Source organism: Trachurus trachurus, assembly GCF_905171665.1.
Source record: "Trachurus trachurus genome assembly, chromosome: 20".
Classification (NCBI taxonomy): Eukaryota; Metazoa; Chordata; class Actinopteri; order Carangiformes; family Carangidae; genus Trachurus; species Trachurus trachurus.
This window is the reverse complement of record NC_139911.1, coordinates 8,267,848-8,292,708: the sequence shown is the minus strand read 5'-3', so window position 1 is coordinate 8,292,708 and position 24,861 is coordinate 8,267,848. Positions and strand designations below refer to the sequence as shown.

Here is a 24,861-nt window from a genome sequence, read left to right as displayed (position 1 = left end):
GAAGAACATCCCAGGATCTGACTCCCACACATTAACAGATGTACAACCACGCAGATGCACAACTAAACACAGACACGGCTGCAGTCAGCTTGTGTTAGCATAGTGCTTCCCCCTCACAGGCCAATTTGTTTGATTCCTCTTGCTCTTTCATTGTGTTTGTATTACTGTATTAGTATTAGAGAGTGTTACACTGCAGATATACCTGGTGTAATCAATAGAAGTTTTGTAGGTTCCTCCAGAAAGTTTGGATCACTGATCTGTTGATCTTTTCTGAATTGATCTGTTCCATTAAAGGTCAGCCAATAGTAAGAAGTAGGACATGACCCTCTTGGCACAGACGTAGCCACAAACCTACTCTATTTATTTCCAGTTGCATGTTTTTTTTTCTTACACTTAATCTTCCACATGTCTTTTTTTTTCTCACAATTTCAGATTCCACAACAATGGACACATGCTGGACATCTTTCAGCGGCTGACAGCCAAAGAAGGGACGTTCTTCCTGCCTCAAGACCTGGAGCTGTCCAATCAGGAGCTGAGCTACATCGTCAAGAAGGCAGAGCAGTGGAGAGGCTTCAACGGGGAGAGGCGCAAGGTAAGTAAGCATCTCACCCGCTTTGCAGCCTCTCCCGCCTTTCAAGACAACACTCTTCTCCTCAAACCCTTGGGGATTAATTGGGCTAATGGCTGTTTTCGTAAGGACAGAATGCGTTAAAAGGTCATTGATGCTGCTCTGTTAGATTGGGCGCCGTAACGAGGAGGAATTAGACTTGGTTGTCTGTAACTAGGAGAGGTTTCTTCTAGAGTGTAGCACTCAATGAAACCTGTGTAGGTGACACTGAAAGGTACATTTATCGTCACCCACTGTCCATCATTCCACCATTCAGTTTGGTCAATTTCAGGGAGAAGATGTATAGAATAAGATTGGCTCATTTAAAATCAAGAAATTTTCCTTAGTTACTTTTCAGAAAGCTGAGGTCTTTAGCTTCATTCTAATTAGTAGAAGATAATTACCAAAACAGAAACCTGATTAGTCTGTGGAAACCTATTTCCTGTGATATTTCATTAAAGGAAGATTACTCAATCAACATACATGGTGGTATGCACATGCATATATTATACTGGGCATCATCGTAATGTGGACAACTGTCGGGGAATGCAGGATTTCACTTTGCATAAATGCATGTCCCCATGAAATTACTATGGCTTGGCAGAGGCTGTCACATGTTTGACAGCCCAGTGTAGGTCAATTGTGATGACACAGGACAGGGCAGTGCATTAGCACCGAGCCTGCACCCGATGTAAAATCTTTGCATAGTGATTGAAAATGTGACTTGTTGAGATAAGGGAAATAGAACGCAGCGATCAAACCGGAGCCCCCCTTTTAATTTAATCTGCGGGATTTGTTAGTGGAACACATCGCTCGGTGTTCACCATGTTCATTAACTCCCATGCTCTTTGCTTGGACAAGTTCATGCGGCTGTAGAAGGGGTAAAAACCGAACCCGCAACTACGTGATGTTCTGCGTTTCTGGTGACAGATGGACTAGAATGCCAGGGATTGGTGCACAATGTTGTCTTTGCCACCAAAACATCCCTTGTGAAGTTAGCAATATTTGCATAATTGTGATGTTTCTTTTCTTTTACATAACTAGAACAACACATTTAAAGTCGACTCCTCAGTGGGAATGAAGGCAATAGTTATAAAACAGGATTAGAGGCCATTTTAGTGACTGACAGTGTTTCAGCCAATGAATACATTCACATTCTATCATTTGGCAGACTCCTTTTATCCAAAGTGACATAAGGGAATACGTGTTTACAGTGTTTACAAATAAAGACAGGATTTGTATTTTTCAGTCAATGAGGAAAGGCTTATTGCTCCTAATTAAATTATTCAAATGAGCAGATTCACACGAGTGGAAATAATGATTGCAGTTCATCAATTAATGTCTTTATAAGGGATGATCTGATGTGCCACAAGCTCTGCTGTGCACTTACTGTATACGCCATTAGAGAAATCTCAGCAATGCAAGAATAGCGACCATCATTTTGACTGGATGTAGACGGTGACCTCACTTCAGAGCTTATAGGAATCACAGGATATGATTCCATATCCATCATTGGTCCTTAAAGGACAGATTTATCTTAGTTAAATTACCATTACAATCTAGCATTCCATCCACAAAGAGATCATTTGTGTTTTACACCTTTCTCGTGAGCTTTAATGAACTGCGATCCTTGAGGTGACTACACTCCTACTAATGGGACGGTGATGGACCTGTTTATTGGACCTCTCAATGTTTGGAGACTCTGAAAGAAATGACACCCTCAAAGTTTGTGATTAAGGAAATGCTTCATTTAGGTGCTGATGGCCTCTCACCGCTGCTATATCATCATTGCATTACGGCATTTCTGCCTCCACAGCAACAATTACGGCATACTTCATATTATCCCTAATATGGCACTATTAAACTGATAAAATGCTAACAGGTTAACACATTCTCCAGCATGATGAAAATTTGGGGTTATTGCATTTTATGATTTTTACATTATTCAAGTGGGCCATTTTTCATCAAAATAAGATGGGCTTTGCCATTATTTCATAATTATTGTAACAATTTCTCCTGTGAAAAGGGTCACTTTCCTAACTCAGCAAAGACATATCCCTATTAGACTAATTTGCCTACATGCAAATTTTTGTCATTTTTCCCTCATTAAGTATTTATCATAGACAGGAAAAAAAATATATTCATGAAGGCGAGCAAAGGAGCAGCCCGACAGAGCTGAAACTAATATTTTGCAACTCTAATGATTTTTTTGCATTCTTAATTAGATAGAATAAGGTTGATATGATTAGGTCAGGATGTAGTGTTTTTCATTAAAAATACATTTCAGAAACTGTATTCCAAATGTGCCCTTGCAATTAAATAATGAATCTGAGGCATTCCTTATTACGGACCCAATTAATATCAGAGGCAAGGGCGTAATTTTAATAACAGTGGGCCACGAGGCCTTCATTAGCTGAGTGAGAGAAAGGAGGGATGAAGATAAAGAAAACAAGGCACTCACATGAACAGCTGCAGTCTGATTTTGAGCCAATTTTAGAAAGTTATTGAACAGTTCGCTCTTAAAAGGACAAAGTAAGACATTTTCAACAAATCCGATCTGGAGGTGAACAGGAACCGCAAATCTCCCCTGTGTGTTTTAACCTAATTTGATACCTGTTGTGTGTCAGGTGGATGGGAAATCATTTGGAGAATCACAAGTGAAAGGTTAATCTTGTACTTAAGGTAGGTTACATGCAGCAGATATTTCTGAAGCTCTTCCTAAGCACCTTATGCTGCACTGGATAACCAGCAGTTATCTGTTACTTGACTGTTCTTCAGTCAGGAATCCTTTAATAGTAACAAATTAGAAATTTCTCCGCATGTTTGCACTTTGCTTGACTGAGCAGGCTTTGTTGTGTAACTGCTTGAAGTTTCCAGTCGTGTTGTGCAAGTTCAGACTTCACTGAAGACGGAGCTCAAAGTTCAGTTCACACATTTAAATGAAATAGTTCACATTCATTGAATTTTGAATTTTCTTTTTCTTTTGTTCATAGAACCTCCCTCTACTCATCTTTTTCCAAACCCCTAATCATCATTGCTTCTTCCAAACTAAGTGAATTACTGTATGCTACTATTGAAGAACAGCGGTTACTTTTATTTAACCACATTATGCAGCAGTTCTGAAGAATATAAAGTGGATTACAGGCTGGATCCACCACAGGCTTCATTACAGTCCTATACGCTGAAAGATGTGCTATGATTTCAGTTCAGATCATGGCTGCTGTAAATCCTGCAGAGCTGCTGTAAAACACAATTCTTCTGATGTTTTTTGGCAGTTGATAAAGATTGTTCGGTTCATCATCGCCACCTTCTGTTGCATAGGTTTGCGTACTCATGTTTACTCATTAGCTGTAAATTGATACAGTTAGTCCGCCATTCACCAAACATCTTCAACGTGTTCATTCACATCTCTGGTTCCCTGGAAATCAGCGGATGATCAATTTTGATAAAGCTAGTTTTCTGGATGTGCTGTGCTATAAATTAAGACTCAGCAAAACGTGTCTGTACGATGTATCTCCCTCCAGCACCGAAACACTAAAAAAAGAAAGAGTCCACATTTAATAACCAACTGGCAAATGGCCTATTATTATCAAACTTGTAATTTTCAGAAGGTGGCCATAAAACATGATCTAATTTTCACTTTTTCACCAATTAGCTTAATATTAAAAAGTCCTCCATGCCATATGATCATCTGAGTAGCTTCACGGTTTAAATATTGCTCTCAGGTTAAGGTGTCAGTGGTAGAGCATCGCAGGCTGAGCAGTGAGGGTGAATCTGTCAGGGACCAGATTACCTGTTCGCTCTTTAATTTGCTTTTAGGAAGGAAGTCAAATGAACAAGTTTCCATCAAAGATCATTGGCCTCACATGTTGTGGATGAGCAGGTGAACAGCTGAGAGAGGGGATTAGCTCACCAGACATGTTTGAAATTCTTTAAGAATTACCTCATATTGCCGTTTCACATGTTACATATTCATTGTGAGAATTTTTAGCACGTTGTGACGGCCTTAGATCATGTTTAACCTTATTTTTCTTAATTAGTTTATCTCATGGTGCCAGAATTAATTCAAAATACATTGTATGTCTTTGCATTAGTGTTGCATAATCTGTCCATTGTATCTTTCTGTTAAAGGGAGATTGACTATAGCTGAAGCTCAGGGTCAAAAAAACACGCACAAAGCTAGAGACTACCAGAGAAATGTAGTGTAAAAGGAGACTTACTATAAGAAACAAGCAGGTTGTCTTGACCTATATACTGTCACTGTTAGTCTTCCTGTGGCTGTAGATATTATACACTAAGAAAATACAGGACTCTTTCACAGGAGACGAGTGTTGGATAGTCAACATTGTGTCTTTTACCCATGACTGTTCCACAGTTTTAACAATCTGGGCACAGCTGAGAGTAGGGAGTTGCCTTTATGCTAATTTGAGATGGAAAACTTGTTGTTTAAGTGTCAGTGTGACTGTATTTGTGTCTCAGTTTTTAAGGTTTAGCAATAGCACCTCAGTCTGTGTGTAGCAAACTCGTACAAAATGAAACAAACAAACAAAACGTTCTCAGCACTCTGATGCTCTGAGCTAGTGAGTGCGCTAGCATGCTCCACATCATACTAGGGGTTCTGTAATGAGCCCCATTAATTATGTAAAGGCAGTGATGCAGATGGACCTAATTAATTGTCTCCTGTCACCCCCTTGATTACTGTACCTAGAAGGGAGGTGTTAATTTCTGTAATACTTAAGCAGGTACGCAAACTGTTTTGTCAGAGCCACCGCTATGACAGTGACAGAGTGGAGCGCGGGCTCACCCTCTGCAAAGCTCCTGTGCTGCTAATTCACCAAAAGGAAACTTTCCCAGTGGTGGTGGTGACACTGTGATAATTGAAGGAGAGGGGGAGCGATTAAAAGAAGCAGGGAAGGCAGCAGAGAGGGGGTTTGTTTGGTGGCCCCGGAGATGTTTTCGCAACCTGAACATTTGCGTACCTTCGTGCCGTTTGTCTCCATATGTCTAAGTAATGGGTTACCAGCGGGTGAATTTGGGAACACCCAAGGTGCTTTTGCAACAGCAGTGTGGTTGGTGGGGAGTAAACCTGTTGAGATTTCAAAGCGCACAGATTGGAGTGGTAATGATAACCTGAGTCTGGCTGTTAATCATGCAAAATGTTTTCTAAATTTATCTTCTACAGCGACATGATGGTACCACCTGATACGACAGAGAGAGAGAGAGAGAAAGCAGAGTCATCTTTTTTGTCACTTATTACATAAAGACAAAATTAAACAGTTGTAATCTATTTACAAAAGTTAATTCAGAAATTTTCTGAATTTCAGTCAAAATGAAATAATGGAGGAGGTGCATCTTTTAACCCAACGCCATCTCTTGAAAATTACATTTGTGATATAACTTATTTGCAACAGCTACAGGGTTTTTTTAATGAGCAAATAGATCAAATCTTATATCATATAATACGGATAGGTTATGAATTTATTATATTTCATAATACGCATATAAGTAAAGTTCCCACAGACAACAGTATCCTTAGTTATTACATATAATTTTCCATGGCCCTTGTTTAGGAGCAGGAAAAGATTTACTATGGAAAATAGTGTTTTCATTTGCATTTAAGCAAAACCACAATCTTCCCCTAAGCTGAACTAAAGGGCTTTTGTGGTTTAAACCAAACCACAGACAGGATTGTCTGTCTCCGTCCCCGGGTACCATCACCCACCCCAAACATCCCCCAATAATAATAAATGTCTGGCTTCTTCATACATGAACACAATCCAGCCATTAAGATGGGGCAGAGTTGCTAATGTAGGTAAAATCTACTTACTCGCCGGGAAGACAGTCCAGTGAAGCAGTTCAGCGGGAACATACAACACCGACAATCCCCACTATAACACATTGGGGTTATTCATCTGTGCAAATAGCACAGTAAAGTGAGTATCAGGCCACCTGAGACGCAAATCTCAACTAAAGGAAGACAGAGGTGTTGGGAGGAAGGCGGACAGAGGGAGCAGCAGGCCGTGACAGGATACACAGGAACCGCTGTCACACAACAATAGAGCCCTCAGCTCCTGCACAGGAACCCATAACAGCAACACAGGAACATCAGGAGAGGAGAGGAGGAGCTGAGTGCTTCAGTGGCACAGGAGGGGTCGCCTGGAATCAGAGGGCATCTATTGGTTCATAGTGTGTGTATGTGTGTGTGTCAGTGCATGTGTGGACTCACTGGAGTCCTCCCAACCCCCCCGGTCACCTCTACTAAAGAGCATTGTGGTCAGCCTGCATGCGTTGTGTATGTGCATCGTGTGCTCAGCTGAAAAAAGTATAAATTCAAGCCTATTAATTTACATACAGAGTGCATTAACACAGAGGCAAGGAGCGTGGATGTCGTCGTGCACATGCATGCAAGCCTCACTGTGCACCTGCATGTGCTTGTCGTATTAGAGTGGCTTCTTCAATTACAGAGGGTTTGTTTTCGGTGGACATCGCTCAGGGCCCCGCTGGCCCGAGGCAATAGCAAGACAAGGACAGGGTGACGTAGGAGCAAACACAGCATCCACCGCCGGAGCATTAGGCTGCTCAATATGAGATATGACTGCAAAGGCTACATGGCTGTGTCCCTGGAAAAGACATGCACTTTGCTGGGTTGTAATATGTCAAACTGGTGCATGGTGGTAAAATAGACAAGAGGGGGAAAAAAAAAACTGAAGATGAAAAAATGTGAGCACCTTCCAGATGATATCACAATCTTATTTCACACATTCCATTTGTGTTACCTGAATATTTTCCATCATTGACGGAAGTTTTTTTTTTTTTTTAACAGTGACGGAAAAATCTGTGGGCCGTCTGTCAGTTTGACAGATTAAAGCAGATGACTGGTTCTCTGGCATCACACGCATGCAGACAGAAGTGCAGACCTGTCCCATTTTTCCCACAGATTATCAACATCCGAGCATCGCGCTGTCTCGCTGTGCGGATGCTGACTGTGTGTTGAACTGGAGGCCGTTGGAGTTGGAGTCTGTGACCAGTCCGGGTCACGGAGGGGTGCAGCCATGCCCTTGGCGCTTTGCAGCACCGGGAAATCTCACACTCGGGGAGTCTGGCTTATACTTCGGATCACTTCCCTAAGAGGAATGTTTCCCCGACCTCAAAATTTGAGTGCATTCAGCTTTGCTCAAGTGAGCAGCACCCAGTTTAAATCCACAGAAGAACGTTTGAGTTCAAACGACAGGTCAATTGAGTTCAGTTTAATTTCTTGTCAATGGTCGGTTAATGTCTAAATTGTAATTGTCTGTAAATTTCATCTTACACATTTGCCTGTTTAGGTGCAATGATCACTGCAATTTAGTTCCCAGCTGGATCAGCATATGAACATCCAGCCCATAACCAATGCTCATATCCTGGCACACACATTGTTTTCCTATGATACCTCGGCATGTGGAGGCATGTCCATAGGAACTAATACCAGCGTCTCAGCATTGGGTGGATAAAGCTGATCACTATGATTGCACGTTAATCAACTGTAAGGTTAGAATTGATGCCTTAAATTTTCATTTTTTCACACCTCTTGAGTAGCATGTGACTCATCATTGAGCTTGGATGTAAAGAGCAGCTGTTTCTCAGCCACAGTGGGGGAAAAAATGGGTGAAGAATGTTCCCTGACATCTTTACTATCTGATAAATGGCAGTTTCCTTTGTCTGTAGCATAAATCAGATTCAGATATTGTTTTATTGATTATATCTTTGATACACTATATTTAGGGCGTTCCATCGTTCCGCTGTTGCTTTGTTGCAGTAAGTCAGGTTTATTTATATATCTAGCACATTTCTTGCAGGCACAGACTCCGTGTCTGTGCCTGCAAGAAATGTCTAAGAATAGGCTTTACAGATTATACATGACATATGAGATATGAATTATTACCGAAAGGAAATTATAAAAAATAATAAGGATTAAAGATATACTTTAAACCTGATGGAAATTTTGCACAAAAAAAGATGTGCCAGAGAGTAGGACCATGATGACTAGTTAGTTTGATCTGGTGGATCTGTCTGGTGTGTTCAGACCTCATACTGTGTCCTATTTCCACATTTCACAAGGTGATGCACTCACTTTCTCCTCACAAACACACCGTTACAATCTCCCTCTCCATGTTATATACTATTTCTAGACCGACCCACAGCTCCAGCAGTAAGACAGAGAGCGAAAAGGAGAAAGTGTTCCAGTATGAACTCATCGGTGTGAACAGTTTAATTACAGGGAGTGTCAGCCCCATTGCTTAATGTGTCCCTCACAATTAATCCAGGGAGAGGATGTCATTATCTACCAAAGCCTGGGCCTGGGCAGGCTTTTCTGTTCAGAGGGAGGGAAGGAGAGAGTGAAAAAAAGAAAGCAAGGTAAAACAAAGAAGCGTCTCTGGTTACCGGCCTGTGATATGGTAAACAAACAACAAAAACAAAAAAAAAGATCAAGCCAAGATATTTAGAGAAAAAAAGATGTCCCTCAAAGGTTTCGGACACTTACGAAGAAGAGAGAAGCATGATTTTAACTTCCTCATAATTTGAGGTTTCACCCATCAGCTGTCAAAACACACGACGAGAGCTTCAATTGACACCAGGTTTTCTCCTCTCAGAGAAGATTTCCTGTCCTCCGCTCCTCGTCATCCTTCTTTCTCCTCCGTCAGGCCAAATCCTAAGGAATTCTGACCTGTTCCCCTGTCATCCCATAATATGATACTGAAAGCACCAACTTTGGACTCTCCAAATATGAAGTGAAAAGAGGACTCATCTTGCTGAGGTTATATTTCAATTGATTAGTGTTAAATGTGTAGACCTACGTGGTGCCGTTTTTGTGTAATGCTGAATATAACACACAAACACACAAATATGCATGTTCAGCCTTTGACTCACGGAGGCTTTACAGCTTGAACTTGACAGATCTGATCCTTTGTGACTGTCCATAGTTAGTCACTTCTTCTCCCTTCTTTCCCTTTAAAGAGTTTGACCTTGGCTGCTTCCTGTGGCCCGGAGGGGATGAGGAAGGTCTGGTAATTGTGACAGGTGTCGCGTCTTAACAGCCCCACATGACATCCCAAGGAGAGATAGACATTTGGAGGATTTTTTTTTTTTTTTTTTTTCATAAGGGTTTCACTCATAACCTTAAAGAGACAGCATGGTTTGTGTGTGTGTGTGCGTGTGTGCAGTCACACAGGAACTGAGAGATACTGAGAGAGAGAGAGCGTGTGTGTGTAAGTGTGTAAGTGGGTGTGTGTGTGTGCGCCTTCTTACCACTGATTCCCAGCATCATTTCGGTTAAATGGCTTGGATACTTATCACCTCCAGCCTCCGAGGCCTGATTAAGTTCAAGCTAATCCAAAGTCAAATTTTGGATATCAAAGGCAACACTTGACTTTGGCATCTCTCTGCAGCATCTTAATACAAAGCCTGGTCTCCTGAAATTTTGAGCATGACATCTTGAAATATGTGTTCCATGCACTCAGAGTGAGAGATATAGCTTTTTCGCACCACAAAAAGATTATACCTGAAGGAGGCATGTCTTGGTGATGTGATTGGTTTGGCTTTGGTAATACAAAGGTTTAGGACTTGTATATTTCTAAATTTTTGTTAACTGCCTATGGTTGCAGGTTACTAAATCGTTACTAAAATAACCCAAGTTCATATAGAGGCTTCTAATGTTAGTGCTTTACTTTTTTTTAGGATCTGGCTTATTGCAGGTTTGAGTTTATATTTACAGGTGAAGAGTCAATATTAGAAGCATTAAAATATGGAAAGGGCTCATTTCCCTTGTTGAATAAAGCTGCAGGTAAACTTTCAATATGCAACCTGGAAAAGTGATCTCCTTAGGGCCCAGGGTGAGTCAGACATGGCGTGGAAGTAAAAGATGGGCTGCTATCTGAGTTGTTTACTGTAGGCTGGGAGTAGGCTTTATTTTCTGCAAAGGAGATTAGTTACAGTGAATTATGCATATCTTATTTTCTGGATTATCTCGAGCACTCAGAGATACTATCACTGGATAATCTCTTTTAAAGTTGTTCAGTTTATTCTGACTGTAAATATAGTCATTGTTGCTTGTTTATCTTTTCCTTAAGTCCAATTTGGTCTGTGCTACTTTTGGATAGAGACTATTATTATACTTCAACTTTGATTATTCAAGACGAAATGTCCATATAGACAGCGATCTTCGTTTTATAGGCAGAGTAATGATGAGAGCAGGGTGGATGAAAGCCGCTGTAGCATACTAGCCGTTTTGTCACTGTGTGTGTGCGTACAGTATGTTTGTGTCCCCGCATGCAAATATGAATGGGTGGCTTGTCTTGTCCAGTGGTGCGTTTAACCAGACACAGACCTTTGCTTCAGCCAAATCAGGCCCAACGCAGACAGTGTGCATCCATGCCATTTTCAAGCTGCTCCAATTATATCTGCCGACCGACCACATATTGGCCAAATTTACAATAATAGCATATCTATTTCCATTCTAATGGCTGACATTGCTTGGCTTATCCATGCATGTATGTCGGTGGTCTTTTATGCTTTGTGGTTTGGTCCTTTCCCAGCCATGTGCAATGTGCTGTAGCCTGCCTCGGCCTTGTTTGTGTGTGTGTTGCGTGATGCCAGTGTGTGTGGCCATGCAACTGGGTTTATACAGTACGTCCACGCATCAGTATCTCTGTGAATGAGCATGTGCATTTGTACAGTGTGACCCCACCGACATAAAAAATATGTGCATCTGTACCACCGTATATGTGCCCATTAATTCAAATTTGGTGTGTGTGTGTGCTGCTGCCCAGGCTGGCACGTGTTTTTGTGCCTACATTGAGTCCGCGTCTGTGGTACGAGCCCAAACCTCGGCAAACAGGCCTTGAACCTGGGCCAGCTCTGATAGACAGGGCGGTGGTGGTGGTGGAGTGGAGGGAATGACCTTCTATAGCTTAGAGAGCCTCTGCACAGTACACATTCCTCCCCCCCACCTCCCGCCTCATCTCCCCACAGCCCTCCCTTCCCTCCCTCCCTCCCTCCCCCTCCTCTCTGCTGCCTAGCCCCAAGCGCCTGCAGGCGTTGGAGATGCATGCATGCGTTGCCTCACTGTGTGAGGCTTTGTCTGTTTGTGAGCATGGGTGTATGTGTGTGTATTAGCATGTAGATGAGTGTTACTCTTTGTGTGTGTGTGTATGTGTGTGTGTCTGTGTGTGTGTGTGGATGAGGATCTCTGGACAAAAGAAGTAGCCATGTCTTCCTCCTCTCTCACACAGTAAAGCCCTGATGCTCCTCTCTGCTCTACCTGTGTTTCTATTTCATGTCCATGTGGTTATTGCCTTGTGTTTTGAAATATAAACCTTAACACTATTGCAGTGACAATGTGACATCAATATCAATATAAAAAAAAGAAAATATATTGTTAATGTGTAGTGGTTTGTTTTCATGATTCATATTAGGCATACACATCAGAATGCTGATATATTATTATTATTTTTATATTATCACCACACATTTGGCATTTTGACTTATTATTGCATCCCTGAGCTTTTAATTTCCCTGATATTCTATTTCCTGGTACAGAATATTATCCTTTCCCTCTAAATCTTTTTATTATTATTGATAATAATGACTCAGTAGCTTATGTGTGCAAACATCTCTATCAACAAATTTACAAACTGCGCTGATGATACTGAATCAAAAGTGTGACTGACCAGATCAGTAGCTTTCAGCACCAGAACTCAACCCACCAGTGACTAAAAGCGTCGTTTTCAGCTCAGCTGTGATTCACAGTATGTTCCTTCCTCATTAAAAGCTTATTAAAAGACCATGAAAGCCACAGAAACAATCATAATATGATAACTCTGCCATAAATAATAGGCTGCTGAGCTATTAACCTTATGTGCAGTGCTAGGCTAGTTTAGTTCTGAATTAAACATAACAGCCTGGACCACAAACAGACTGAACAAACTACTGAAGTGGAGACAGTGTGTGAACATAGATCATTGCATTTGCTTATGCCGTATACTGAAGTGCCTTTGAAGCGTGATGCATTCACTTGCTGTTTTACTTACTGAAGTGCTTATGAACTGTGATACATTCACCTACTCAGGGGTAATTTAATCCCGTCATAGGCCCCTGGGCTTGACGAAGCCTGTCGGCCGGCAAACCACATATCCACCACAACCAACCTATTTACCACTGCACACACTGATACCGCCAAGTCAGACCTCACCACAACAAATATACTCAACATATTGTAAATTCACTTAATTTACACTTTCTTAAGCCTTTCAAATAACACAAACATCTCTCTCCAGCAGCATCGTCGGGTCACACCACAAAATTTCAGCAGAACTGTAAACTCCGAGGCCTTGTTCACTTTCCCTCATGAACTTTAATTTGTAATGAAAAGAAATCCAACATTGCAGTGACCTGCGAAGTCCATGTGGAGAGATGGAGCTGGCAGCAACAATGCAGCAACTCAGCAAAGGCAAAGCAGTAGTTCGCTGGCATTACAGTAGCTGCCACGCTCACGCAACACATGTAGTATATTCAACATGCTGGTACTAGTAATATGAAGTGAAGCTCATAGCTAGCTGTTCCATAGTTCATTTCCGAAGCAACTCCAGCACCGTCCACACCCAAATTCCTATACGTAGCTCTACATCCTGTCTCCTCCAGGTATTACTAGTGCTCAATCTATCCCCATCTTCAGCCCTCTGCTCATTAGAGTTATTAATCTGTCCTCAGCCACAGCACAAGATCCACATCCAGCACTATTCACAATCAGGCCTCCTGCCAGAACCTGCCACAGCCCAACCTCATAGCTCCAGGTCCAGAACCAGAATCGCCCTCAGTCTTCACCCAAACCCAAACCCTTACCCCCCTCCCTCCCCACATAGCTCCAGTCTCCTCCCGAGTCTCAGTCCCATCTATAGTCCCAGTCACAGCCGGGGCTTCCATGTGCAACTGACACATAAATAACCAAGCCTGTCCGCCACCCAGGCAAATTCAAATGCACCTGTCAAAGTGATGAAGCACCCGCCCGCAGGGAAGCATTGTTTACATTTTCACTCCACTCTTTGCAAAAGTGAGATTCTAATTATTTTCCCACTGTAAATTAAAGCCAAGTGGGACAGAATTACAAACCAAAAGGATCATGGTAGTGGCAGGAGAAAACCCCAGCCCGCTCCAAATGTATGAACTATGGAAAGGCTGGGAAACAAAGTGAAGAACGTGTGCGGTGTATGGGTGGCAGAGAGAGAGAGAGAGAGAGGGAGAGAGGGAAGGTCAGCAGCTTCTCTCCTCAAGACTGAACATAGTGAGAGTGACAGAGAGGGGTGAAAAGGGAGATATAGCATCCACAGAGGCTGTGTAATGAGTATACTTGTGTTGTGCTCATTACACGCAGGGTCTAGAGAACTTCACCCAACTGGAATACATTATGCCCTCACATTGCATACATAATTATGTGCCAAAAATGTGCTGCATTAGTTTTCATACCAATGGACACAGAGAGAGAGAGGAAGGTAGAGAGAGAGACAGAGAGAAGAGAAAGATTTAATTAGTCCATGGAAACATGCAAATGGAAGGTAAAATTAGACAGAGGAAGGGAGACCTGGGGAAGAGAGAGGGTGGTGCATGAATGGTAATGATGGCTATCTAGTTTGGATCAATCATTTAAGGATCAGGGGGACTGACAGGCCGGTACGTGCCCACGCCTTAGGCTCCTGTCCTGGACAGTCGCCAGCCTGGCTCAGTCTGTCTGCCCATGGAGACTTCTCCTCTCCTCCTCCCTCCAGTCACACACAGGCACACACACATATGTGCTTGTATGTAAACAAATGTGTTCACGCACTAACTTATATAAACGCCCATATGTGTACCCACACCCATTAAAAGCATCATATTAAATACTTATGGATAACTCCCTCCGGGGGCCTAGTGGTTTATTAATAACTAATACCATCCCCACTTATGGCAGTATTTTCAAGATGGTGGGTTATGTGATTTATTATTTGGTTTTTGATGACTTCTCATTTGCTGTCTGTATAGCAGCAGGGTGCAATCAGGTGAAACCAATATGTCTTTATACAACAATATTATGTTTCTTGAAGGTTCTGGTATTGCCTGTGCGCATGTACCTCTCATCCCTCTTGTGGCAGCATCCAGCTATCATATTTGGAAGCTAGCAGGACATTTTTGAAGGTGTGAACATTGTCGTTGGAAAACGTTGGGGCTCGTCAAGTTAAGAGGAGAGCAGAATTTTTCGCGGGGATAGCAGATAGATGCATTCAGGATTTTTGATGGGTAATAAGCGATGGAAAAAGTTTACATGTCAGTCTGTCGACTTGTGTTTTACCATTCTCAGAGATCAGTTCGGTTATTTTATGCATTATATGTATTACATTTATTCATTCAGATGACCCTCTTCATTCAAATTCAGTGTAGTTAGAGACTTTGCTGTAAGCACTAGGTACTGCATCTATTCAACAAGTGTAAGGAGATCAGATGAAGTCCATAAAAATTGCTGGTTAGACATGTTAGATGAGATGGGTCTTCAAGAGAACAACATTTAGTAGCTTGTTCCACCATTGGGGAACAATAAACGAGAACAGTATGCCTCTTGTGCTGGGCTTAATTTCCTTGGAGCATGTCAGTTTGATGTCCGGCTCAGTCTCTGCTTTCCTATCTGTAAAAGTAACAGCATGCAACAGTTCTCTGGGCCTTGTGATTGGTTCCCATTTTGAAAATAAGCAATGGCAAAGTTTTCTACAAAGGCCATGAGGTCAGATTCGCAAACTTGTTTCGGCTGTCAACAGGGACATGCCACATGGGACCACGGACAACAAAAAATGTCCTTTTGCAAAAGTGGTCAATTCCAAACGACGTGCTTATATTTGACATGTGACAAAATATGAGGAAAATGCCAGGCATCGATAGTTGTGACAGGCAAGGACGTGTGAGATAAATATATAAAATACACTGTACCTCTCCCAGACAAAGCTATTACTAGACCTGCCTGTCACCCAGCGGAAAAATTACAACTTAATTTGTAGAAACTGTCTGCTCTCTTTTAACATGTTATTTAAAGTTTAAATCTCAATTCAGGTGTGAATATGAATCTGTTTTTTAAGTAAAACACAACACAATGTCCTTTTTAGACTGTAGCGCATTTATCCTCATGTCTGAAGCAGTTGATGCTATTTTTTGCTTCAAACTGCGATTTTAGTAACAGGAATTCCAAATTCATCTCTTGATAGGCTGTCTGTTTGCACTCACTTGAATAAAAATGATTGACAGGTCAGTCAAATTTTATTACAAGTCACAGTGGATTTTTCAAAAGAAAACCTTTCCACAGCCGCCTGTATTTAAGTCCTGATTGCTTTTATTCTGCATTCATATGTGGTATGGTATGATTTGGTAGGTGTGAAATCGCATCTTCTCCCAGAAAGACAGACAGACTATATTTGTGAACCATGGAGCCATGTCTGCAGCTGTGCCATCCCCACTTCCTGTGTCCCTGTCCCTCCCTCCCATTCTCCATGTGCATTTGCAGTAATGTCTACAAATACTAAAATTTATATCCCTGCTGGAAAACATGGTTTGCCATTTATAGTCATCCGCTAAAGGAAATAAGGCCCGTCTCTCTTGATGCAAGTCAAGGGACTGATGCAGACTCTATCAGATTTCTAAATACAGACCCCAACAATAAATCCCAGCTTGATTGGGTTTGAATTGGGTTAGCTCACTTGAATGCTATCTGCTTAACCCACAGCTGGCCTGTCTGCTCCATGCAGGCATTGAACCTAAATCAGTCACTTAGTGCTATCACATGGAACAATGGTGGAGTGGAGAGAGCACTCAAGCTAGGGCTAGAAGCCAGGCTAGTACCATAACGTAACACAACAGACCAGAACAGAGTAGTGTAGAGCAGACAGGCCCTCTTATGCTCTTTCCTTTTTGTGTCACAGCAATGATGCATCCTGAGAGCCATGGTGCATTGCATGAAATGGCATCACCCAAACTGAACACACAAACACCTTTTCAGGCTTTTGTCTAGTCTTGTCAACTGGATTTCACATGCTAATTAGCGTAGGATGGTGGCATGGTTAACATGAAATAAATATATATTTTCATGCAAGCCAAAATACATACACATGCACACCACACAGGGGGAATTTAAGCAGGTGTGTTTAACCAAAGTGACTTAGAGCACAGAGGCTGAATCCATGGTGTTTCTATCAGCGCTCTACAGTTCCCACAAATCCCAGATTGAGGCCTCAGCCGGGTCAGGAGAACACTTCCTGTGGCCAGCAGAGCGGGGACGGATGTTTTCTCATACGTGACTTTGAATGTTTGTGATTTCGTGCCGGATCATAAGCAAGCCGAGAACCACAATACAGGAAGAGACCGAGGATTTTCTGCACACTCCCACTTGTGTTTCCTCAAATAATAAATAAATAAAAGCAGCAAATCAACACACACACACACACACACACTATCCAAACAAACTGATTGCCGCCATGTCGTGGTGCTGATTACTGAAGGAATTCAGGTAATCACTTTCCCCCAGTGTGGACCGAGGCCAAGCTGGAGGCAACGCGCAGTTGAGGCGATTTCACTAATGAGTGGCTGAATTAGCGTTGAAGAGATGTTCCCGCCCACCTCCTTCCTTAACACACATTCACACAGGCACACACACACACACACAAACTCACACACAAGCTGTCTTTACATGTTTTTGGCAAGTCCTCTTTCTCTGTGCACTTGCGACTTCTTGACATCTTGACAATGAGGTCCTTCCAACTCGTGGCGCTCCCTGGTTCGCAGTTTACGCAATGTCTCTAATTACGAGTGTGATAATGGCTCCCATTGTTTTCGTGGCGAAGTGCCCACAGTTGTGTTTGCATAAGTGTTTATAAGTGCGGAGTGACATCCGTACAGCATTAAATTAAACTCTCCTTCAGCTTGACCCTGCCACTCACGGCCTGCTGAATGAGTCTGCATTTTTCCTTTCTCTGTATTTTTAGACAAATTATAATTATGCACCCAATTAGAGGGTCACCTTGAGTTTTATAAACTCTCTCCTATTTGTTACTCTGTGTGTGTATGTGTGTGAAAAAAAAAGTTTGCAATATGGCCTAAATATTCCTCTATAGGACACACGCAGAAAATCCATTTAAAAATATCTTCCATACACACAACCACAAACACATGAGAGCACGCAGGCCGTTTCCATGGATCTACTGCTTTGTCTACAGTGATGCATGTGAACAACAGGCCTTTGAGCCTTTATCAAGGCTTTACCGAGCCTCCATGATCTGCACACATGGATGACCTCGAGTTACATGACCTGTATAACACGTTATATGCTCTGCTTGCTACCTGTGTCTCATCCTAATAGGGGAGGGCAGCGCATTACAGGTGTGTGAGCCCCCAGTACACACACACACACACACACACACACACACACAAAGAGTGAAAAAACAAGCCTGCCACCAGGATTATACATATGTATGCATGATTGCAAACACAACCTGTCTCTTTATCAGCCACAGATCAGGCCCCATAGGACTCATGCGCCACTAGGACTTAATGTGCGGATGCACTGCACACCAGTGGTGCCTACAGGATCTGACGGCTGCATTTGTGTATAATTAAAATGAACAGTGCAGCAGTTTTCAGTACTGTATGTTGCAGCTGTGTTTTTGATTTTGGGTTATCTCAGTGAGAGATCTTTCCTTACCTTCATGTGTGTGTTTATTCTGTTTGACTTCAATCAGGTGGTTGTCCATGACTACATCTGGACAGGAGAAGACCCCTCGCCTGGCTCTTTGGCGCCCAGCGGTGATGATCCCTTGAGGGAGGGAGCACCACTACCAGAGGACGAGACCAGCACACACGTGGTGATCTACACCCTGTACCAGAGTGGGCTGAAACAGAGATACAGACACTTCCTCCGACAATCAGATGGAGCTATCATTGAGGTTTGATGTCCACATATTACATACAATAGTTTCACAACAAATGTCTTCACTATGATATCAGATGTTTTTAAATCCATCTGCTCTTGGATATGTGGTAGTATAAACAAATCCACCTCTAGTTTAGGGCTTGGGACACGTCTGAATTGAAGTTACAGCTGCACTTGCCCTCTTAATTTGCAATAATAGCAATTTCCTGTTGATCGGATAATGTTACAGTCAACAAAAACAATATGGAACACTAAATTAAAAAAATAAAATAAAATAAGCCAACAAAAACAAAACAAAAAACACACATACCGGAGTCATTAGTTAAGTAATTGCAGTAATTACTTCCTAATACTTGAGACAGGTCAATGAAATAAATTACCGTACTGTAGTACAGTACTGTTTTCTGAAAGGGTGAATAACTTTGACTGATTTCATTTATTTTTTCCTGTGGGCAAAATCTAGATTTGAGATATAGATTTCATGTTTTTCAACAAAAATGACTGGAGGACCTGCCCTGAGAAACAAATCAAGACTTATTTAAACATGTGCGTCCTGAAACTTAGTCAACACAACTCACTGTTCTCTCTCTCACTGTAACAACCTTTCACAATTTCTGCCATATGTGTTACAACTAATAATGAAATATAATTAGGAAAAAAAAAAGAAAAGAAATTCTGGAGCTCAATACTTTCTTCAGTCATTTTGTCAGCCCCCTCCCCCCAAGAGCAACCTGGACCATCCCAACAAAATTAATATTTTTGTGGTTTGAATGTCAGAGGAGTTCGGGGAGGAGGGGTTTATATATGCAAACAATTAGCTCTGAGGCACTGTTGTGTTCTAATGGTTCTCCGTCGTAATTTGAGTGATGGTGAGCTCATTTGAGTAAATACAGCATGGTATATTTATTACTGGTGTCACGCTGGCTCTGTGTGTACGTGTGTGTATGTGTGTGTGTAGCCTCAAGACCTGTGCAGATAAGACATCTGGAGAAAGTTTTACATACACAAACAGAGAATGCAAAAATTGACACAAGCAAACACCGACACAGAGCTCTTCACCTCAGAAAGACATGCACAAATGCAAACACCTTACGACACATTCTGGACACACACAGCTTCAGCTTACTGAGGAAAATCCTGATGTTTCACCTGTGAGGAATCATCTCTACTCTGCCAATTCAGTGTTATTCAAACTGTGAAGGGAGTTTCATGGAGGCCACCTTAAATGACAGATAGGTGTTACTGTGCAAAACACACACACACACACACGCTCTATCTTTCTATTGCTCTCTATTACTCTCTTTTCACACACACTGTGTCCCGTGGGTATTGCTGTCTGTCCCTTGCAACATAACAGTCAGGGGCCTCCTGTAGCAAAAAGATGCCAGTGGCGTCTTCTTTCTCTCGCTGGTAGTGGGGAGTGATAACACCGATGCACAGCGCCGCCGAGAGAGCACTGTGCCACCCCCCCCCCCCCCCCCCCCCCCCACACACACACACACACACACTTAACATATTCAAAACTAATCCTCCCCTGAATATATAGACTGGTTTTATGTATAGATCCCGAGATCACCAAAGGGCATCTCCACTACTCAGGCGAACGCTTGAGCTGATTTTATTAGTGCTTTATATAATTCTGGCAGCGATACACACACAGACTCCGACAGGGTGCTGTGTACAAACTGGCCTTGAGATGTAAGGTGACAGCTCCTCAGAGAGAAATAACAGCGAAACAGGCACTTCTGCAAAAAATTAAATGGCAAAAAAATGTAGCAAGAAAATGGGAAAAAAGTCCCTGCTACACTCTGAGATGCAGTGACCACAGTAATGCAAAGAAGTTCCCCTCTGTTCTCCGATTTATGACATTTAGAAGCAGTTTTATGGGTTTTCTGTGTAGGCTTATTACTTTATTCACTTATCCGGATAACAGCATGGTTTATGATGATGTGGTTACGCTGCTACGTCGCTACACTAAGCATTATGTAGCATGATTTGCTCTTAAGCAATAAAAGCTAATGCAGTTTGTTTGACTTTAACTCACATATGGCGAGATATATTTGACATTTCCAACAGAGACCTTTTTGTAAAATATCAACATATTACCTTTGTTTTAATATTTCAATTTAGGCTATGGTACCATACACAAGGCATATGATCTTTTTTTCTATTCTGAAACCATGATCATGAGTGCAGGCGGCGCTCAAACCAGGAGGATGACTTTGACAAAAACATTACACTTCATTTGACTGCGTAATAATGTAACTCCATTCGCTTTCCCAGTTAGTTAAAAGGGTAATCCTGCTACTTTAAAAAGTCTGTTTCCATTTACTGAGGAAATATTGACGGATGGCTCATTTCCTTTAAAGAGCTCTGTTTTCTCAGGCAGTGTCCTGGACGCCAATGCCCCCAAGGACTTGCTCCTCCCTTAGACTAACATGACCACAGCTCCAGGGGCCAGCAGCTTTGCATAATACCCACAAATTTACACCCAAAATTTGTCTAAACGAACACCTTAAAAAGCAAGTCCTGGAAGAAGTGCCCAGAGCTATAGACACTGTTAGACTCTGTTTGGAAGGAATAGAACAGCGAGGTGTGTCCTGTTTGATTTGCTAGAGAGTGAGAAGCTGAGCAAGAGTCATGAGAAACTAAATATTTCTGTTGTTTATTCAGCCATTATTGAACCAGCTATGTTGACTTAAAGTTCTCTTTTTTTTCTCCCCTTCTTTCTGTGTTGCATCGTTAGCAAGAAATAAGAACGAAGTAGAAGGTGCAAATTTGCAGGAGTGCGTGTGTAGTAAAAAATATAGCAATAATGAAGTCTTTAGTGACTTGCATATTGAATTCTGTTTAAAGAAAGTTAATATTAATGATCCATCATATGCTCTCATTCAGTCTGGTGCCCGAGGCAGGCATCTGTAATATTGACCACATTGGAGGAATCTTCTCGCTGAATCACAACAATACAAAAAAGTTAAAGCGACGTTCCCATCAGTGCGCTCCAATAAAAGACATTACAGGTAAAGTGCGCTGCAGCTTTTCGAACACTCATTACCTATAAACAGATGTTCCCCAGCTGCCAACTCACAAAATGCACTGCTGACAACAACTGTTATGCAGGAAAATGCATCCATATAACCTAGGACCTTCACAGAGGGCCTCATAACCACTCTGTCTGAAGAAACAAGATGGCTGATGAAGAAATTAATGCAGGCAAAGTCATTATCTTCCCTCCTAAAACCACAGTGGGTTTATGTCCCCCTGTGTCGCTTTTTCTCCCGGGCTAGCATTTAAGTGTCGATGGACTTATGAAAAGAGAGGACAAGCCAACTGTGCTCCTTTTGTCTCCTTTTCTCCATATGGGAGGCAGCAGCATATGCAAGAACTGGCTTAGCTTCTGTAAAACTTCCATTAAAGATGCACAACTAAGGCTCTGCCAGCTTGAATATTACCTCTCTCCGCAAATTATTTATGGCTCGGAAAAAGCGCTGATGATGAGCATCTCCAGCGACTTCTATAAATAAAAACACTTTTCTCTGCAATTTCAGCTCGGCTTATTTTTCCCCCCTTCCCTTTTTTTTCTCCCCAGATTTTTTAAGATGTGCTTAACCATTTGTAGAAACAAAAAGGTGTGCAGTTTATTCACCCAGCAAGTTTGAAACAGTATTTTATTTAATTATCCTAATATCACCAGGGATGGCGCATTGTATTATACATGGTTTGCATAATTAGGGGCAGATATTTCCCTTTCATAACAACATGACAAAGGTGATAAATATGATGGGGGGTGATAATTTTACTGTTAATGACTCTAGAGAGCGAGAGATAAGGAGCGGAGAAATGCAAAGTTGGGAAGAGACACAGACGACTGCTCTTTCACATGAAGGACACCTCATCATGACGATTTGCTCTCAAATCTCTCATTAACAAGGAGCCTTTTGTCTTGGCTCTCCATGACTCAGCCGGCCGCCGTCGTCCGTCTGCACATGATGATGACGACGACGACGGCGATTCTTTAGCCGGACCAATATTGACCTAATTTAGCATGTGGAGAATATGAAGAAGTTAACCTTTTGGAAAACACCTTGCAGCAACATTAATTGACAAACCACATCAATTCTCCCTCCTACCCCTCTTTTGTAATTACTCTGCCGCACGTTTGATTGCCGCTGTGGAGCTAAGGACCCACGCTTCATTTGCCGTGAGGTCATCGGCAGCCCTCAGAAATATGAATATGATTTATACAGGAAGTGAATGTGCTCTGTATGCTGTCTCTCTCTTTCTCTCTCTCTCCTTGTGTGTGTGTGTGTGTGTGCCCTGTCTTTTCTGCATGTGAGAGACACACAGAAAGAAGAGAAAGAGGGAGAGAAAGAGAGAGAGAGAGGGAGGGATGTCCTTGGCTACGTACTGTATGTTGCATGAGCAGATTAATGCCTCCCTGGCAGCCATATCTGCTTAGCAGGAGGACTTCTCCAAAGTACACTGCATGTAATTATCTGGCCTGTTTATACTAGTTTCAGACAAAGAAGCGCTCGGTGGCACATTTTTTTAAGTTTGCTCAGTTGTGGCTCCGTCTGTAATTTGCAGCCAGCGTACATTTTCGATATAACTACTAGATACTGCTTTGATGAAAAATAGAGCGGTTATTACTGTAATATTATTATTTTTGTGAGAATTATATTGTATTTAATTAATTTCTTTATATATTAGTGGTGAAGTCATTTTGCTTTTAGAAAGATGTACACTTCATCATTTTATCATGGGTTCTACAAGTGAAATTTATATATACATATATATATATTCATATTTCCAGTCTTTTTATATAAGTAGGCCGAGTTGTGAAAGCTATTGCCCCTCTGGGAGCGGAGGTTGTGTGTCATATAGTCTCCGTTTCTGCTTCTCCTCCCAAGTTCTCTCTAAGCAGCAGGACAGAGGTAGACACTCACAAGCCTTGAGGAAAGTAACATTTCCTCCACCTGTCTCCGTTACCGTCGTCCAAGTTCAACCCGTACTTTGACTTACTCGTTACCTCACGGCCCCAGAGTCTCCAGAAACATTGGTTTTTATCATTGTTGTGCTGTTCAATTACTGTTGAGCTTCCATTCATGTAGCCTGGCTGGCCTGGAGTGTTGCTGACTGTACCGTGCATGGGATTTTTTTTTTCTCTGAAGGTGATCGGTGACATAGAGGGGGTGCACAGTGCTTCCGGGATGGTTTCCTGCCGGGGCGAGGGCTCCTCCAATCAGGGGGAGGGCAAGGAAGGAGCAGGTGCTCCACACCAGCTCCGCAAACGGAAGAAACTATTTGGCCGTGAGTGTTGACCTGATGGCCCTGCCTGTGTTGTCTTTACATTTAACTCACTGAATTTGAGAGCGGCACAAAGATAAGCACGCTTGCAGAACTCCTTATCTCACCCGAGTGTGTGTGACACGAACAAACCTTCCTTACCTGTTGTTTGCTTTGCAGAATTTACAACGTTTCATCGGGTGTTTTGTTCCCTCAGGGTCCCATCGTGTTGAGCCAATAGGAGACAGCGGGTGCGGCTCTAACTTTGCACTGCAGGACCTCAACCAGTAACGTCAAAGAAACGACAAAGCTGTTTGGACCCTAAACTGATGTAAGTCCTTTTATCAATCATCTGTTTGACTTAAAGACTTAATATTCCATAAAGTACTGTATTCTTATTCCATTATGGTGACTATTTTGTGTCCTATTAGTGTGTGTGGTGCTTTGTAATGTTTAACATTGTCAAAAAGGTTGACCCATCAGAACAACAACTGAACACAATGCTGTGAATTATATCATTTGTGTATTCTTGGTAATCATAAATAGTCTATGTGAACTGATGAGCTTTGTGTAACCTAATAAACAATGCTCAGCGACACTTCTAGGGTGTGTTGCAATGTGTGTGTTGTTAGGTTTTCGGTGTTGCCCCAACACGATGAAATATGAAGATTCTAAAAGTCACTAATCAGAACACGAGTGATAAAATATCAATATTGGCCTCACATTAAGCAGGATAATATTCAGGCCAGCTTGATTTGTATTGAATATGTGTCTGGTAGCTGGTGCTCAGTGTAATGAAGTGGCTCACAAATCAGGCCGTAATGACCACCTACTTACACATATTGCTTAATTAAAGGTTGTGAGCTTATTAGCATGTGTCTCTGGCACAAGGCGCGGGGAGATGGGGATCAGGACTGATGTCGTTCACGGCCGGGCTGTAAAGGTTTTATAGATAGCTAACCTATCATACTAAAGCCGCAGCCCCCCTCCCCCCTCC

The 24,861-nt window shown here is 42.1% G+C and overlaps 1 protein-coding gene across 1 annotated transcript in view; it reads left to right on the top strand.

Annotated features, from left to right (window-relative positions):
- The window catches only part of ofcc1 (orofacial cleft 1 candidate 1), a gene marked incomplete at both ends in the record, with an annotated part of 92,322 nt that extends 68,167 nt beyond the window's left edge, over positions 1-24,155 (top strand). The window contains 4 exons of the mRNA XM_083995263.1: positions 433-592; positions 18,388-18,591; positions 23,750-23,888; positions 24,082-24,155. Of these exons, the coding sequence (XP_083851389.1) occupies positions 433-592; positions 18,388-18,591; positions 23,750-23,888; positions 24,082-24,155 (577 nt within the window). The remainder of the gene's footprint in view (positions 1-432; positions 593-18,387; positions 18,592-23,749; positions 23,889-24,081) is intronic.
- Positions 24,156-24,861: the final 706 nt, after the last annotated feature.